Here is a 16,498-nt window from a genome sequence, read left to right on the forward strand (position 1 = left end):
TTAAGACGCACCCGATTAGTATGGCTGAAGAGTTGGGAGTGGAGCTAGGCTGATATAATAGTGAGTGATGTAGCTGCCTAGGCCTAGTCTCAATGGCCAGTGCAACATCGCCCTCTGCTGTTGGTGTACCATTACACAGGGCAAGAGAGAGATGTCGGCATAGAGAGGGCATAGAGGACATGCTTCATTTGTGGTGGGTTATGCTTGTGTGTGTGTAAATTTAGTTAAATACACTGAGTTTACAAAACATTAAGAACACCTGCTCTTTCCATGGCATAAACTGACCAGGTGAATCCAGGTGAGAGCTATGATCCCTTATTGATGTCACTTAAATCAGTGTAGGTGCAGGGGAGGAGACAGTTTATTAAAGAAGGGTTTTTAAGACTTGAGACAATTGAGACATGGATTGTGTATGTGTGCCATTCAGAGGGTGAATGGGCAAGACAAAATATTGAAGTGCCTTTGAACGGAGTATGGTAGTAGGTGCCAGGCGCACCGGTTTGAGTGTGTCAAGAACTGCACCGCTGCTGGGTTTTTCACGCTCAAAATGTTTCCCGTGTGTATAGAGAATGGTCCACCATCCAAAGGACATCCAGCCAACTTGATACAACTGTGGGAAGCATTGGAGTCAACCTGGGCCAGCATCCCTGTGGAATGCTTTCGACACCTTGTAGAGTCCATGCCCTGAGAGCAAAAGGGAAGGTATTCCTAATGTTTTGTACACTCAGTGTATATATTGAAAAATAACGTTGAGCATGTGCATTTGATATAAGCAAAGCCTAATGAACTGTGAAATGTTCAATTTGATCACCATGCAGGCCCATTGGTTCTCCCTCTTCGTCTCTGGCCAGGCTTTTATAAGCCTTCTGAAGCACATCAACATCCTCCGGATTGTCGCATCTGTTAAAGATTACTCCACTTGGTTCAGTCCGTTCCTAGCAGGAACTATTTGATTTTGTGGTTTTAGAGTTCCCACTTTATTCCATGTGTCAAGTTTTTGTGTAAAGCCGACATCTTAGAAGGGCCTTTTTTTGAGGCATTTTCAAAGGGAAAACCAACAGGCTGTGGCAGCGGTGTTGGGTCCTGGTCTGTTTTTAGCTCTTACTGTTGTTACTTCTTTTGGGCTGTTCTGTGGCTTCTCTTGGGCTGTGTAGGTGAAGTGGAGGAGAGCGAGGCGAGGCGGAGGCCCTTCCCCGAGCCCCAATAACCCCAGAAGCCCTTTTCTCTCTCTGCCATGTAGTGTTGTTATGAATGAATCCCCCGGCCAGACATGACACTGCCCGCCCGCCCGCTCAGTGGGGCCATTTGGAACCCCACACCCCCTGTGAGGACTGAGAAGGAAGCCCTGGCAACAGAGGCTGCATTGTTCAACCTTCTTCTGCCGGCCCACCATAACGTAACCCTACCCCGGGGGCCCGCCGCAGTCCAAGAGGGGGGATATTGGGTTGTCCCCCCTGTAAGCCGAGGGGCTTGTTGAGAGAAGAGCGAGGCAGCTGACTGTTTGGGCGGCTCAGCTCTGTTCAAATAAACAGCTCAGGTCTAACCCCCCCACCTCTCCTCTCCCTCCGAACCCCTTCTTCTAATGCCCCACATTCCAGCCTCAGAAGGCAGCAATCACACAGTCAGAGCTCATCATCATCAAACCTCACCCACCCACCCACCAACCCAACCTCTGCCATCTAGCCGCTAATTTGTGGTGTTATTTTTAAAAGGGGAAATGGTTGTGCGGGCTTAGAGAGAGAGAGAGAGAGAGAGAGAGAGAGAGGGAGAGGTTGGGGTGGCCCAATTCCTTGGCTTCCCTCCCTCCCTTAGGTGCTGCTGGTGGATAGATAGATACGTAGATACATTTACAGCCACATCAGCGGGCCATGCAGGCCACATGGGGGGAAGGGGAGGGGAGAGGGACGACCATTAACAGCCCAGGGTTTGTGTGCTCGCCCTCTTCCACCCTGGGTGTGCTGTTAATCCAGTCACTCTGAAACCTGAGCCCGGGGTAATGAGAAAGCACATTACACACACAACACACACACAGGCCCTTAAATGTACATGGAGAGCTAACATTAATAATGAGGAGAGATTGACTTCGTCACTATTTGTATTTGTGAGAAGTATTGACATGTTGACGCACCGAGCTGTCTAAATGACCCGCACACAGCTTGGACACCCGTGCACACCCCACAAGACATGCCACCAGAGGTCTCTTCACAGTCCACAAGTCCTCAAGAGACTATGGGAGGCGCACAGTACTACATAGAGCCATGACTACATGGAACTCTATTCCACATCAGGTAACTCATGCAAGCAGTAAAATTAGATATACCTTATGGAACAGCGGGGACTGTGAAGAGACACACACACATGATAACATACACACTATACACACATGTACACATTCATTTTGTGTTGTAGATACTGTATGTGGTGGTAGAGTAGTGGCCTGAGGGCACACACTTAATGTGTTGTGAAATCTAATGTCATGTTTTTTTTTTTATTGCATATAACTGCCTTCATTTTGCTGGACCCCAAAAAGAGTAGCTGCTGTCCTGGCAGGAAGTCATGGGGATCCAAAATAAATACAAATAAAATACACACACATTCATTGAACTGTTTTAAGAATGTTGGCATCCCTAATCGTTTTCTTAATAAAAGGAGCTACAGTTGAAGTCAGAAGTTTACATACACTTTGGTTTGTTAACAAACTATAGTTTTGGCAAGTCGGTTAGGACATCTACTTTGTGCATGACAAAAGTAATTTTTCCAACAATTGTTTACAGACAGATTATTTCACTTATAATTCACTGTATCACAATTCCAATGGGACAGAAGTTTACATACACTAAGTTGACTGTGCCTTCAAACAGCTTGGAAAATTCCAGAATATTATGTCATGGCTTTAGAAGCTTCTGATTGACATCATTTGAGTCAATTGGAGGTGTACCTGTGGATGTATTTCAAGGCCTACCTTCAAACTCAGTGCCTCTTTGCTTGACATCATATGAAAATTAAAAGAAATCAGCCAAGACCTCCACAAGTCTGGTTCATCCTTGGGAGCAATTTCCAAACATCTGAAGATACCACGCTCATCTGTACAAACAATAGTATGCAATACTTTTTTGGAGAAATGTCCTCTGGTCTGATGAAACACAAATAGAACTGTTTGGCCATAATGACCATCGTTATGTTTGGAGGAAAAATGGGGAGGCTTGCAAGCCCAAGAATACCATCCCAACTGTGAAGCACGGGGGTGGCAGCATTATGTTGTGGGGGTGCTTTGCTGCAGGAGGGACTGGTGCACTTCACAAAATAGATGGCATCATGAGGAATGAAAATTATGTGGATATATTGAAGCAACATCTCAAGACATCAGTCAGGAAGTTAAAGCTTGGTTGCAAATGGGTCTTCCAAATGGACAATGACCCCAAGTATACTTCCAAAGTTGTGGCAAAATGGTTTAAGGACAACAAAGTCAAGGTATTGAAGTGGCCATCCCAAAGCCCTGACCTCAATCCTGTAGAAAATTTGTGGGCAGAACTGAAAAAGCGTGTGCGAGCAAGGATGCCTACAAACCTGACTCAGTTACACCTGCTCTGTCAGGAGGAATGGGCCAAAATTCACCCAACTTATTGTGGGAAGCTTGTAGAAGGCTACCCAAAACGTTTGACCCATGTTAAACAATTTAAAGGCAATGCTACCAAATACTAATTGAGTGTATGTAAGCTTCTGACCCACTGCGAATGTGATGAAAGAAATTCAAGTTGTAATAAACTACTATTATTCTGACATTTCACATTCTTAAAATAAACTGACCTAAAACAGGACATTTTTACGAGGATTAAATGCCAGGAATTGTGAAAAACTGAGTTTAAATGTATTTGGCTGAGGTGTATGTAAAGTTCCGACTTCAACTGTACATAACATTTTATGTAAGATATATTTAGCCCCAGTCATAATCGTTGAGGATATAGAAGCAGTGTTTTTTTGCCAGTGTTAGCTCCTTCCTTCCACCATTCTAAACAGAGCGGGCTAGACTGATGCCTCTCCAGGGGTATGTCTCTCTCTTTCCATCTCCATCTCCCTCCCACAGAAATCAGGTGGTGTCAATGTGTCGAGTAGAGCTGTCACTCCCCTGATTGCAGCCAGTCAATTACTCTCACTCACACCCCTCTGGATAAAGACACTCAGAGAGAGAGAAGGATAGAGAAAGGGAGGAGTAGAAGGGGTGGGGGGGACTAGATGGACTAGGGATAGTTACTCGACACCACAGGCGTGCCAAGCTTAAATGCCCCTCATTGCTGCATGCTGGAGCGTCTCATCAGATAGAAAGAGAGTGAGGGAGCCGTCTGCCCCACTAGAGTAGCCCTGTCCTGCTGTAAGGACACACAGCAGTCACCCTGTGGCTGTGTGGTATGACCTGCTGGGCTGGATGGTTCTGTGTGTGGTACGAGCTGCCCTGCTGGGTTTAAACTGACCCCATTGGGACTCTATGGAGCTGAAGGAGCCTCTGTCTGTCTGTCTGTCTGTCTGTCTGTCTGTCTGTCTGTCTGTCTGCAGAGAATAAGAGAATAGAGCCACACACAGAGGACATATGGCAGGACAAAGCACACGACTGAGGTGGCAGTTGGACCTGTAGACCGGTAGGGTTTCTGTGTGTGTGTGTGTGTGTCAGAGATGTGAGAGAGACAGACATGGAGAAAGGATGTTATTGTGCACTTAACCTTAAGTTGTTAACTCAACATGGGAAATCCGGAGCTGAATCTACTTAGTGTCGAGAGTATATGTTGCAAGTTAAAATTCAGAATCCTTTTTCAAGTGTATGTCTTTGAATGTACACACCACCTGACAGTACATGACAGACTCCTAGACCACCTCACTGCTCATGTTTAGGCATTGAAAAAGCATTTGTGGTAAAAGTCAACCAGCAGATTCTGAGATTAAAGTAATGGTGAGAATGGTAAGAAAGGACATCTCTGTGGTGGGTGGGGGGGTGGTCCCTCAGACTGCTTTGTGGTAATGGAGGTCTATTGTCCTGTCTTAGTCTCGGTGTCGGTCTCTGGGGCCCAGGCTGTGAATGAGCTGAGTGAGGAGTGACAGTAGCATCACGGGTGGCTAGAGAGGTAAAGCCCACCGCTGACTGACAGAACTGGACTGTTCGTGGTGGTGAAGGCCTCTTAGCAATTCCTCTCTCCCAGGAGAGATACAGGGTTTACAGAGAGAGATAGAGAGGGATAGGGCCACCTACCATCACTAGCAAATATATCAGGGCCTGAAAGGAGGCATCTCAGCTGCCTTGCTGCCAGGTCCAACACTCTCTCTGTCTCCACAGCTGCCTTGTGTTGGGGTGTAGTGTTACTCCACTGTGACAGCCAGTAAGTAGCACTGTAATCCACTTATGTGTTATTATTTCACAACAGGTTGGCGATAGAGAAATGTGACAGTGGCAGCCAAAGCTGCAGTAGGCCTGTCAGCCTGGCCATACTGTGTGTGACAACATAGAAAGATAATTACTAAACAGACATTCCCATTCCCAGAGTTTTGACATTATATTTCTATGTGTGAGAACAACCAATCCTCTCTGGCTCTGAACCCTTAGGGATGCCCCCCCCCCCCCCCTATGCTATGTGGGCACCACCACCTGTGACAGTGTGCCCATAACCATAGCCTGACCTCATCTCCCATGGGATATATAAAGATTTGTTCTCTAAAGGGTGAACACTGTCCTCACCATTGGGCCTGGAAACCAGATACCCACCACTGCCACCGAGCCTAGCGTCCTCCTACCTCACCCCCCCCCCCCCCCCCCCCCCCCCCCCCCCTAGTCCTCACCCTTAGGGCTCACTCAGGCCTGCGGTGTTAAAGTGGCTAACAGTGGAGCCAGCACATATCCCACATGCTGCTGGAGTGAGAAACGGACAGGCAGTCAGCCATAGGAAAGACAGACAGTCCAGAGCCATTATGAGTTGGTGTAATCAGAGCTGAGCTGTGGGTGGCTGAGATTCAGAGGGCCTGGGAATGGTAATGGTAATGGTAATGGCTGCATTACGATGATGAAGACTGAGACTGATCGTTTGTGTCAAGAGATTATATGTGTGAATGGAAGAAGAATATAAATGATTTGGCAAGGTGAGTTAACAGGTTGGTCTCTCCTTTCTCCTTTCTGTCTGTTTCTCTTCAATTCAAGTTGATTGCTTAATTGGCATGACATTCAGAGACGTATTGCCAAAATAGCGAGAGCATTTGACCTAAAACTAAGGCATCTTAAGTTTCTCTTTCCAGGCTGCGATATTTTTGCTAGGGGGGAGCGATATTGGATTCTCTCCTTCTCCCTCCCTCCATCTATCTGGCAGTGTCTCTCCCATGTTTTTTTCTCTCTCTCATTCTCTCTCTTACCCTCCCTCCATTTATCTGGCAGTGTCTTCTCCTCTGAGCCCCTCAGGCCACTGGTCCTCTCACATGGCCACGCATCTGTCACAAGAGCTTAGAACAACAGTCAATGGGGTTAATAGACCCATTATATTAGAGTACTGCTGCCTTCTAACTCAAGGGGAATCACAGCTATATATATATCAGAGCAGAGGCAGTTAACTCCCTCCATTGGTCAACCACACACACACACACACACACACACACACACACACACACACACACACACACACACACACACACACACACACACGCAAAATAATATCATTAATACTACACACGTGCACAAAATGTTTTCACTAATACATACATTTCATCCATGTACATTACATTAATTTCTTCATTTATGACATTGATCTATTATGAGCTACAGTTTCAGCTCTATGGCTGCAGTTCGTTAATGCCGGGTGTGCCTTACTACCGAGGAATACATGAGTCTGTATTCACACTGAAACGCAACACGTGTAACACTTTCCCCAAGACACATATCCAGAATAGCTTTCCTGTCCTCTCTCTTACCCTCGGCTTTATTTCTGTTTAACTTCCATTCCCCTGCGGTTAACAGCTCTGGTCCCCCAGCGGGATGTAGCCTGGCCCTCCTGACCCGGGGTGTAACCCACACCCCTCTGGCCCTGTTTTTAGAGCCCTGCTGACGTAAATCAGCACAGCCGGGCCAGCCAGGGGACCCTCCGCCAGTGTCAGGCCCAGTGGCGGGGCCCCATCTGGGGCATGTAGGACATGCATACCTGGATGATGGGTGCACATAGCTGCAGGGTGCTCTGGGACACACTGAGACATGGGTATGGGGATCAGAAGCATAGTGTTACAGCTCTCACCCCCTCTAATGCTGTTAACGTCTTTAAACCTGAGGTTATGATACTGTCTGCAGGATTCTCTGGCTGCCTGCTTTGGCATGAACCCTGAGGTGAGGTCAACCAACTGCCTTCTGATAAGGTTACTGACATAGAGCTTTTAGCTATTCAGTAAATTGATATTACAAGTACAAGTCACTGGTCGTTTAGCTTACAGCGGTTGGCCTTGTAAAAACTTGAGTGATCTGTCTGACTTTAAAGCAGCAGTCAAAGTGTAGCATAGTAAACTGCATTATTCACAGACTCTGAGCCTTCTCTCAGTTCTTCTGGAGAGGTGCATTGTGGGCCATGTCCCATCAGACGTGGAGGTTCCCTCATGGCACCACCAGACAGACTGGTGTGACGCCAGGGTTCCCTATACTCTACCATGGTGGAGTACTTCAGGAGCACCAGGGAACTCAGTGGGGGAGTTGGGCTCAGCAGCCATCTGCTAATATGAACACTGGAGCTTTCCCTTTTCCTTGTCTTTCTGGAGAAAGAGAGATGGAGAGATGGTGAAGAAGTAGAGTATCCTGAGAGAAAGCTGTAGATAGAGACTGCCGTGTATGTGTGTGTGTGTGTTAAAGATGTCTGACGTTCGCCTGACTACAGTCTTTATTATCTTTAAGCTGTAGATAGAGACTGCCGTGTATGTGTGTGTGTGTGTGTTAAAGATGTCTGACGTTCGCCTGACTACAGTCTTTATTAGAAACAAATAAACACATCTACTCTCACTAACTGACTCAGGGTCTGCGGGGGACACCAGTCCACAAAGCTGAGGATGAGGACACTCAATTTAACATACTTGGTAGACGTAAATGAAAACCCAATTTTCGCTGTCTAACCAAATACAAAGCCAAATGTTAAGCTACTTTCTTATTTCTTTCTTTACGAGCTAAATTGTTTCCTGAACGGAGGTTGCTCTGTGGCCTAACCGCTTATAGAATAGTGTTTCAGCAGTAGAATAAAAGGCATGTTTTATTCAGAGTGCATCTGGAAACACAGTTAGCGTAGTGAGAGTTCTCCCCAGACCCCTCGGCATGGGGGACTCTGATTATAATTCATGTTTACAGAGATAGACAAATACAAGATGTAATTTTCTCTTTGAGGAGGGCCGGACTGTAGTCGGTAGTATTCAGCTCTGTGTGTACATTAATTGATTTGACTTTAGGAAACAGCCAGCCTCCTGGATTTATTTGTCCGTTTTGGAGGGGGAGAGCAGGGATAGGCAGAGCGGGGGCGTGGGTGGGAATGGAAGGTGCCGGGGGAAAGAGAGCGGCAGGCTCTCGAAACAACACCACCATTGTTTAAGTGTATAATTGTGGGTCCGACTGGAAGGCGAGGAATGGAGAGAGAGAGAAAAAACGCCCACGATAACGTCTAGACCGTATGAATCTGTTTCTTATGATTGTAACTGAGCCTTGAGTTCAGTGCAGTGCAGTCCTTAGTGGAGCATTGTGTTGGTTGGCTGCAACACTAAGCAGGATGCAGAGAGATGTTTCCCCTGAAGCATGGTGAGAGAGAGAGAGAGAGAGAGAGAGAGAGACAGACAGACAGACAGACAGACAGACAGACAGACAGACAGACAGACAGACAGACAGACAGACAGACAGACAGACAGACAGACAGACAGACAGACAGAGTCTGCTAACGATGGCAAGAGAGAGAAAAATAAAATACATACAGAGAGAGATGGAGAGAAAGAGAAGATATATAAAGGGAATAGAGAGAGAGAAGTAAAAAGGTGAGAGCTAGAGAGAGGGGGAGTGAGTCGAGGGGAGATTCTCATTTGGGCAAAAGACCGTCCTCCGTTTTCTCTCCGTGACCTGGAAGTCGATATGTGGTCAAGGAGTGTGTCATATCATTAAAAGTCAAGCGGAAGTGTCCTCCCCTCCTCGATAGCCACCTTCCATTGAGGATACTCGTGTATCCTACCGCAGAAGAGTATCTACCACACCCCTTTGAATCAGCTTTTGTTTTGTCAGTGAAGAAAAACATACACACGTTTAAAAACAATATGCTACTTATTGATTTATCTATAAAATGTCTTGCTTAGACATTTATTTTGGGACATACCCCTGTAAACGTAATGACACGTGAGTGGAGAAGGACTGTCTCTTTACAAACAAGCACATTTCCATCCACTTTCACTTTCCTCGATTAACTTTGACCTTTTTCCAAAGGAGGCGAGAGAGGATGTTCTCACAGGGTGGGGTGTTTTTACCATCCACCTGAAACCGCAGAGTCATGGCCGCTGCCTCTTAGGTTTCCCCTCCCCAAAAGACAAACAGACAACATGGTTCAGCAACCGCCACAGGTTAACTGCTGTTGCATCACTTTCTGCCCTCTCTCGCCCTCTCCCCCTCTCTCTCTTTTTTCTCTCTCTCTCTGACAAGGTGAGGTTAACCAGGGTTGGCTGTGTTTTTCTCCACATTTCCTGGCAGTGTGTTTCCTCTCAGTAGCACCTGTTTCCTTCTGCCTCAACAGGTGCACAGCTGTCAGCACAACACAGCTGTCAGACTGTATATATCTTGTTTTTCACACAAAACATTTTGACGTCAATTAACTAAAATGATCACCTTCCCTCAAGCTTCCTAGCCCTGGTCTTGAACCCAAGCCTAAGTGTTCTACAGTTATTTTCGTTCAATGAGAATGTTTTGTGTCCTCTGTGAACCATGAGGGGCTCAGTATCACTCGAGCACATAGGCTGCTTCTGCTGCTAACGAGACATTTCACCCTCCGATAACTGTTGCATACTGGGATTTTGACACTGAGCAAGCCAGACAGTTTGGTCTCCTCTGAGGCTCCTGTATCTTGCATCATGGAGTCTGGGTAGTGGCTAGATAGCCTCATAGTTTCACTTCCCCTCTCATCATCATCATCTTCCTCACCGTGTCTCTCAGACCAAAACCCACCCATAGGCTAGCCTGATGACAGGTCTGTTTTGTGCTGTCTTGCCAACTCTTATGGTCATTGTCACGCCATAGGAGTTGGCAAGACAGCACAAACAGATCAGGGACAAGGTTATCCCCGGGCCAGCGGAGAGACAGACTCAGTGAAGAAGTCTATCCGGCCATTTGGGCTCGATAGAGCATGCACTACTGATCAAATGTTTTAGAACACCTACTCATTCAAGGGTTTTTCTTAATTTTTTACTATTTTCTACATTGTAGGATAATAGTGAAGACATCAAAACTATGAAATAACACATATGGAATCATGTAGTAACCAAAACAAGTGATAAATAAATCAAAATATATTTTATATTTGAGATTCTTCAAATAGCCACCCTTTGCCTTGATGACAGCTTTGCACACTCTTGGAATTCTCTCAACCAGCTTCACCTGGAATGCTTTTCCAACAGTCTTGAAGGAATTCTCACATATGCTGAGCACTTGTTGGCTGCTTTTCCTTCACTCTGCGATCCAACTCATCCCAAACCATCTCAGTTTGGTTAAGGTCGGGGCATTGTGGAGGCCAGGTCATCTGATGCAGCACTACAACCACTATCCTTCTTGGTAAAATAACATTTACACAGCCTGGAGGTGTTTTGGGTCATTGTCCTGTTGAAAAACAAATGATAGTCCCACTAAGCCCAAACCAGATGGGATGGCGTATCACTGCAGAATGCTGTGTAGCCATAATGGTTACCAGCAATGCACCCCCACACCATAACACATCCTCCTCGATGCTTCACGGTGGGAAATACGCGTGGAGATCACCCACATCGCGTCTCTCAAAGACACGGCGGTTGGAACCAAAAATCTCCAATTTGGACTCCAGACCAAAGAACTAATGTTAATTCCTGGTGTTTCTTGGCCCAAGCAAGTCTCCTTATTATTGGTGTCCTTTAGGATGGTTTCTTTGCAGCATTTCGACCATGAAGGTCTGATTCACACAGTCTCCTCTGAACAGTTGATGTTGAGATGTGCCTGTTACTTAACCTTTCTAGCGGAACCCCTCAACAACATTCCGCTAATTCAAAATACATTTTCAAAAATCAGAAATATGTAACTTTCATACATTAACAAATACAATACAGCAAATGAAAGATAAACATCTTGTTAATCTACCCATTGTATCCGATTTCAAAAATGCTTTACAGCGAAAGCACAACATATGATTATGTTAGGTCATAGCCAAGTCGAAAAAACACAGCCATTTTTCCAGCCAAAGATAGGAGTCACAAAAAGCAGAAAAAAAGATACAATTAATCACTAACCTTTGATAATCTTCATCAGGTGACACTCATAGGACATCATGTTACACAATACATGTATGTTTTGTTCGATAATGTGCATATTTATATCCAAAAATCTCAGTTTACATTGGCGCCTTACTGTTTTGATTCCAAAACATCCGGTGATTTTGCAGAAATACTCATAATAAACATTGATAAAAGATACAAGTGTTATTCACAGAATTAAAGATAGACCTCTCCTTAATGCAAGCGCTGTGTCAGATTTCAAAAAAACTTTACGGAAAAAGCATAATCTGAGAACGGCGCTCAGAACCCAAAACAGCCAGAGGAATTTCCGCCATTTTGGAGTCAACAAAGTTAGAAACAACACCATAAATAGTCACTTACCTTTGATGATCATCATCAGAAGGCACTCCCAGGAATCCCAGTTCGACAATAAATGACTGATTTGTTCCATGAAGTTCCATCATTTATGTCCAAATAGCCACTTGTTGTTAGCGTGTTCAGCCCAGTAATCCATCTTCACGAGGCGCAGGCACTTCATCCAGACAATAACTCAAAAAGTTCCATTACAGTCCTTTAGAAGCATGTCAAACAATGTATGGAATCAATCTTTAGGATGTTTTTAACATAAAACATCAATAATGTTCCAACCAGAGAGTTCCTTTGTCTTCAGAAAAGCACTGGAACGAGAGGTAACTCTGTCGGGAGCGCGCGTCACCAAGGCACTCTGCCAGACCACTGACTCAGTGGTCTCATGAGCCCCTCCTTTATAGTAGAATCCTCATTCAAGTTTCTAAAGACGGTTGACATCTAGTGGAAGCCGTAGGAAGCAACTTTATCCATATCTCAATGTGTATTTGGTAGGCCAAGCTTTGAAAAACTACAAACCTCAGATGTCCCACTTCCTGGTTGGATTTTTCTCAGGTTTTCGCCTGCCATATGAGTTCTGTTATACTCACAGACATCATTCAAACAGTTTTAGAAACTTCGGAGTGTTTTCTATCCAATACTAATAATAATATGCATATATTAGCATCTGGGACAGAGTAGAAGGTAGTTCACTCTGGGCACGCTATTCATCCAAAAGTGAAAATACTGCCCCCTATCCCAAAAAGGTTCAACTCTATGAAGCATTTACTTGGGCTGCAATTTCTGAGGCTGGTGACTCTAGTAAACTTATCCTCTGCAGCAGAGGTAACTCTGGGTCTTCCATTCCTGCGGCGGTCCTCATGAGAGCCAGTTTCATCATAGCGCTTGATGGTTTTTGCGACTGCACTTCAAGAAACTTTCAGAGTTCTTGAAATGTTCTGCATTGACTGACCTTCATGTCTGAAAGTAATGATGGACTGTCATTTCTCTTTGCTTATTTGAGCTGTTCTTGCCAAAGTATGGACTTGGTCTTTTACCAAATAGGGCTATCTTCTGCATACCACCGCTACCATGTCACAACACAACTGATTGGCTCAAACGCATTATGAAGGAAATAAATTCCACTAATTAACTTAAGAGTGTGCAAAGCTGTTATCAAGGCAAAGGGTGGCTTTTTGAAAAATCTCAAATCTCAAATATATTTAGATTTGTTTAACACTTTTTTGGTTACTACATGATTCCATATGTGTTATTTCATAGTTTTATGTCTTCAACATTATTCTACAATGTACAAAGAAAATAGTAAAAATAAAGAAGAACCCTTGAATGAGTAGGTGTTCTAAAACTTTTGACCGGTAGTGTAGCTAGGCTGTTTGCTGCATTGGTTTTGTGTGATTGATGCGATGGAACCCCTGACTCCATTGGATCCTGTGGTTGAAGGCATGACGTGTGGGTTAAGAATGTGTGATGGGGCTATTTAGGTGAGGAATGGGACAGAGAGACGGGGAGAAGGGGACATGGATGGAGTGTTGGGAATGGGATGTCCCAGAGGTCTCTACCCCTATAAATCTGTCAGGATGGTCTCCCGGGGTCGGACTCCCTCTCAACACGGGAGAGGAGGAGGAGGGTGAGAGGGAGAGAATAGTGACAGGGATTTTATAGCTGAAGGACAGGTGTATATTGAAATTAATGTGGATGTGTATTATTGTGTAATCATTTGATATATCAGGTTGTAGGCTGTTGTAGCAATCAGTGCTAAAATAAATACTGAAATGCCAGTCCCCTCACTCACCCTTTTTCCTAGTAGTGTGTTCTCTGTTTTGTGCCATACACAGATCAAATCAAACTGTATTGGTCACATGTGCCGAGTAGACTTTACCATGAAATGCTTACTTACAAGCCCTTAATCAACAGTGCAGTTCAAGAAAGAGTTAAGAAACTATTTTCTAAATAAACGAAAGTAAAAAATATATAAAAAGTAACACAATAAAATAACAATAACGAGGCCAAATACATAGAGTACCGGTACCGAGTCAATGTGCGGGGGTTAGCCGAGGTAATTTGTACATGTAGGTAGGGGTGAAGATAATAAACAGCGAGTAGCAGCAGTGTACAAAAAAACAATTGGAGGGGGGTGTCAATGTAAATAATCTGGTGGCCATTTGATTAATTGTTCAGCAGTCTTATGGCTTGGGGGTAGAAGCTGTTAAGGAGCCTTTTGGTCCCACACACCCTGACTGACCCCACTCTAACCCCCTCAGTTTCCCTTGAGCCTCAAATCTAGCCCCTGGCTTCACCACCTCTAACCTCCAACAGGCATCAGTCATTTATTCCCCATCCTAATGTGATATAAACCACCACCACAACCCCACTACTACAGAAACAAGAAAGATTGTTGGGAAAGGAAAACAGCAGGGCTGTGGCTTTAAAGGAACCAGCGGGGGATGTATGTATTTGCTTCCAGGGATCAAGGAAAAGGACAAATTACCCCTCGTGGGAGATGTACACATCTCCTCCTCTCCTCCTCCTGGCCCAGGAGTCTTCATTACGAGAAGAAGAGACACCTTCTTTTCAACGTGTTAGCACATTCTCAAAACAAGCCCAGGGACCTCAGGGGGGAAGGAAATGGGGAATGGATGGATGGAGAATTGGGAGCTCTCTCTCCATCCATCCATCTATTAAGCCAGTGATGTTTTCTATCTAGAAGGAGCCTCTGTAGAATGTTGATGGCGTGGAGCAGATTGGCGTGGACAATAACATGGATCTGGTCTGAGGATAGACAGACACTGATTGGTGTGAATTAGGACAAGCTTTATCCATAGTAGACTACAGAAAACGGAACTTTATGGAATTTTAAGTTGGCCTTGCGGATCCTTTAGAATCAAACATTTTGCAGAGGATTGTGCTTCTTGCTTTATGTCCCCCCTGTATTTAGTACAGTGGGTATTGTGTAGGCTGTGTGTAATGATCTGATAAAGTGTGCTAGTGCAGAAGGAAACGCTTCATCTGGGAAGAATGTATCTTGTGTTCTCCAGCTGACAGATGTCTTGCCCTGTCCCGGCTCTCCAGGAAGCAGCAGTGGTCAATAGTTGTTACTGCAGATAATAGATATTGGCACCCTGGTCTATCTCGTGCCGGTCAGCCATTATCTGACCTGACCCCTAATGATGGTGTCGCATGGGTGCTTAAATCCCTGTTAAACATTCTACTGCTAATGGAGGGGCTCGGTATGGAGCCTGAGAGAGAGGCAGGATGGCTGGGATGCAGGCTGGGGCTCAAGCGTGGTCTGTTCTCTCTCTGTAGGCTAGCTCTCTGTTGTATTACTGCTAGGCTGGTCCCCAGGGCCCCTGGTTCTTCCTCTATGAGGCTGGGGCCCCTGGTTCTTCCTCTATGAGGCGGGGGCCCACAGGGACCAGCCTAGCAGTAATACTATAGAGGAAACCACCTCAGAGGCTTCAGCCTGCTATAATGGTGCTCCAGAGGGCTGCCTGCCTGCCTCACAGCCACGACTCTGGGGAACCAGCCCAATCAACAGCTCTGAAGAGATTTTTGTGTGTGTGTGTGTGTGTGTGTGTCCAGAGATAAGTGTTAATTACTGGTTGTGTATGCACTGTCATCCCCTATGAGTCTCTCCGCTCCTGCTCTTGCTCATAGAGAGTTGACTGCTGATGCTACAGCACAATGTCTGTCTGAGTAGGACCCACCGGCCATGCACAAACACTGTAGAGGGGCTCTGTTTAGGTCTTGCATACTGTATATAGTACCATCAATGGACTTTATCAGTGGACTGTCCTGTAGAAATAAGCAGTTTTTATGTGTAGTGTTTTGAGGTACTTACCAGTTCTTATTTGTTGGAGTGAGCAGCCTGTGATTCAATATGAACTGTGACTGAAGTACTGACAAGTCCATATATTTGTGTTTCCTCTCCCTGTCAACAGTTCCAGATTTCAGCGTTGATGCGCTGTCCACCAATGACATCCAGGAGCGTGGCGGCCTGGGCCTCCCCAAGGTGTCAGGCCTAGAGCGCAGCCAGGAGAAGAGCCAGGAGAGCTGCAAGGACGTATCTGTGCCTCCCCCCGCTCCCAGTGCCCCCAAGCAGCCGCTACCCCCGCAGCCCTATACGTCTGGCCGCCCTCGGCCCCTGCCTCTGTCCCTACCCACCTCCCAGGCCCAGCCCTCTCTCCCCGGCCCCCTTCTGGCACAGGCCCCGGTCCACCAGCCCCCACGCTCAGAGGCTTCTCTCAGGCCTCAGATCCCCGCAGCCCTGCCTCTCGCTCAGGGACCAGAGCCTTCGCAGGCCCCTCCGCCCAGGCCCCAGCACCAGCCTGAGTCCCTGTCCCGGCCCCAGCGCCAGCCTGAGCCACTGTCCCACCCCCGGCCTCCGCCCAGTCTGCACCCACACCCCGCCCTACTGTCCCACCACCCCAGCCAGAGCCAGGCCGGGCCTCAACGCCTCCCCTCACACTGTGGGGCCCACCCTCGCCCCCTATCTGCCTACAGCAGCAGCCTTAGCCTTAACGGCCTCAGGTGAGTCCCAACACACTCTGTTTACACCAAGATATGTAGGCCTGTTTAAGCTCCAGTAAATTGATATAATCTTTTGTTTGTGTGCGGTTTTGATATTGAGTAATGTAACGAGAAGACCCTTTCAGAC

The 16,498-nt window shown here is 46.1% G+C and overlaps 1 protein-coding gene across 4 annotated transcripts in view; it reads left to right on the plus strand.

Moving 5' to 3' along the window:
* The window catches only part of LOC139418262 (autism susceptibility gene 2 protein-like), a 458,234-nt gene that overhangs the window by 428,594 nt on the left and 13,142 nt on the right, over window positions 1-16,498 (plus strand). For 3 of the 4 annotated variants that reach the window (XM_071167588.1, XM_071167586.1, XM_071167587.1), the window contains exon 6: window positions 15,783-16,371. In XM_071167588.1, coding sequence (XP_071023689.1) covers window positions 15,783-16,371 — 589 coding nt within the window. Of the gene's footprint in view, window positions 1-5,883; window positions 6,121-15,782; window positions 16,372-16,498 lie in introns of those variants that run through there. The other variant, XM_071167589.1, reaches the window with a different exon arrangement.

The sequence above is a fragment of the Oncorhynchus clarkii genome, chromosome 10, assembly GCF_045791955.1.
Source record: "Oncorhynchus clarkii lewisi isolate Uvic-CL-2024 chromosome 10, UVic_Ocla_1.0, whole genome shotgun sequence".
Taxonomy (NCBI): domain Eukaryota; kingdom Metazoa; phylum Chordata; class Actinopteri; order Salmoniformes; family Salmonidae; genus Oncorhynchus; species Oncorhynchus clarkii.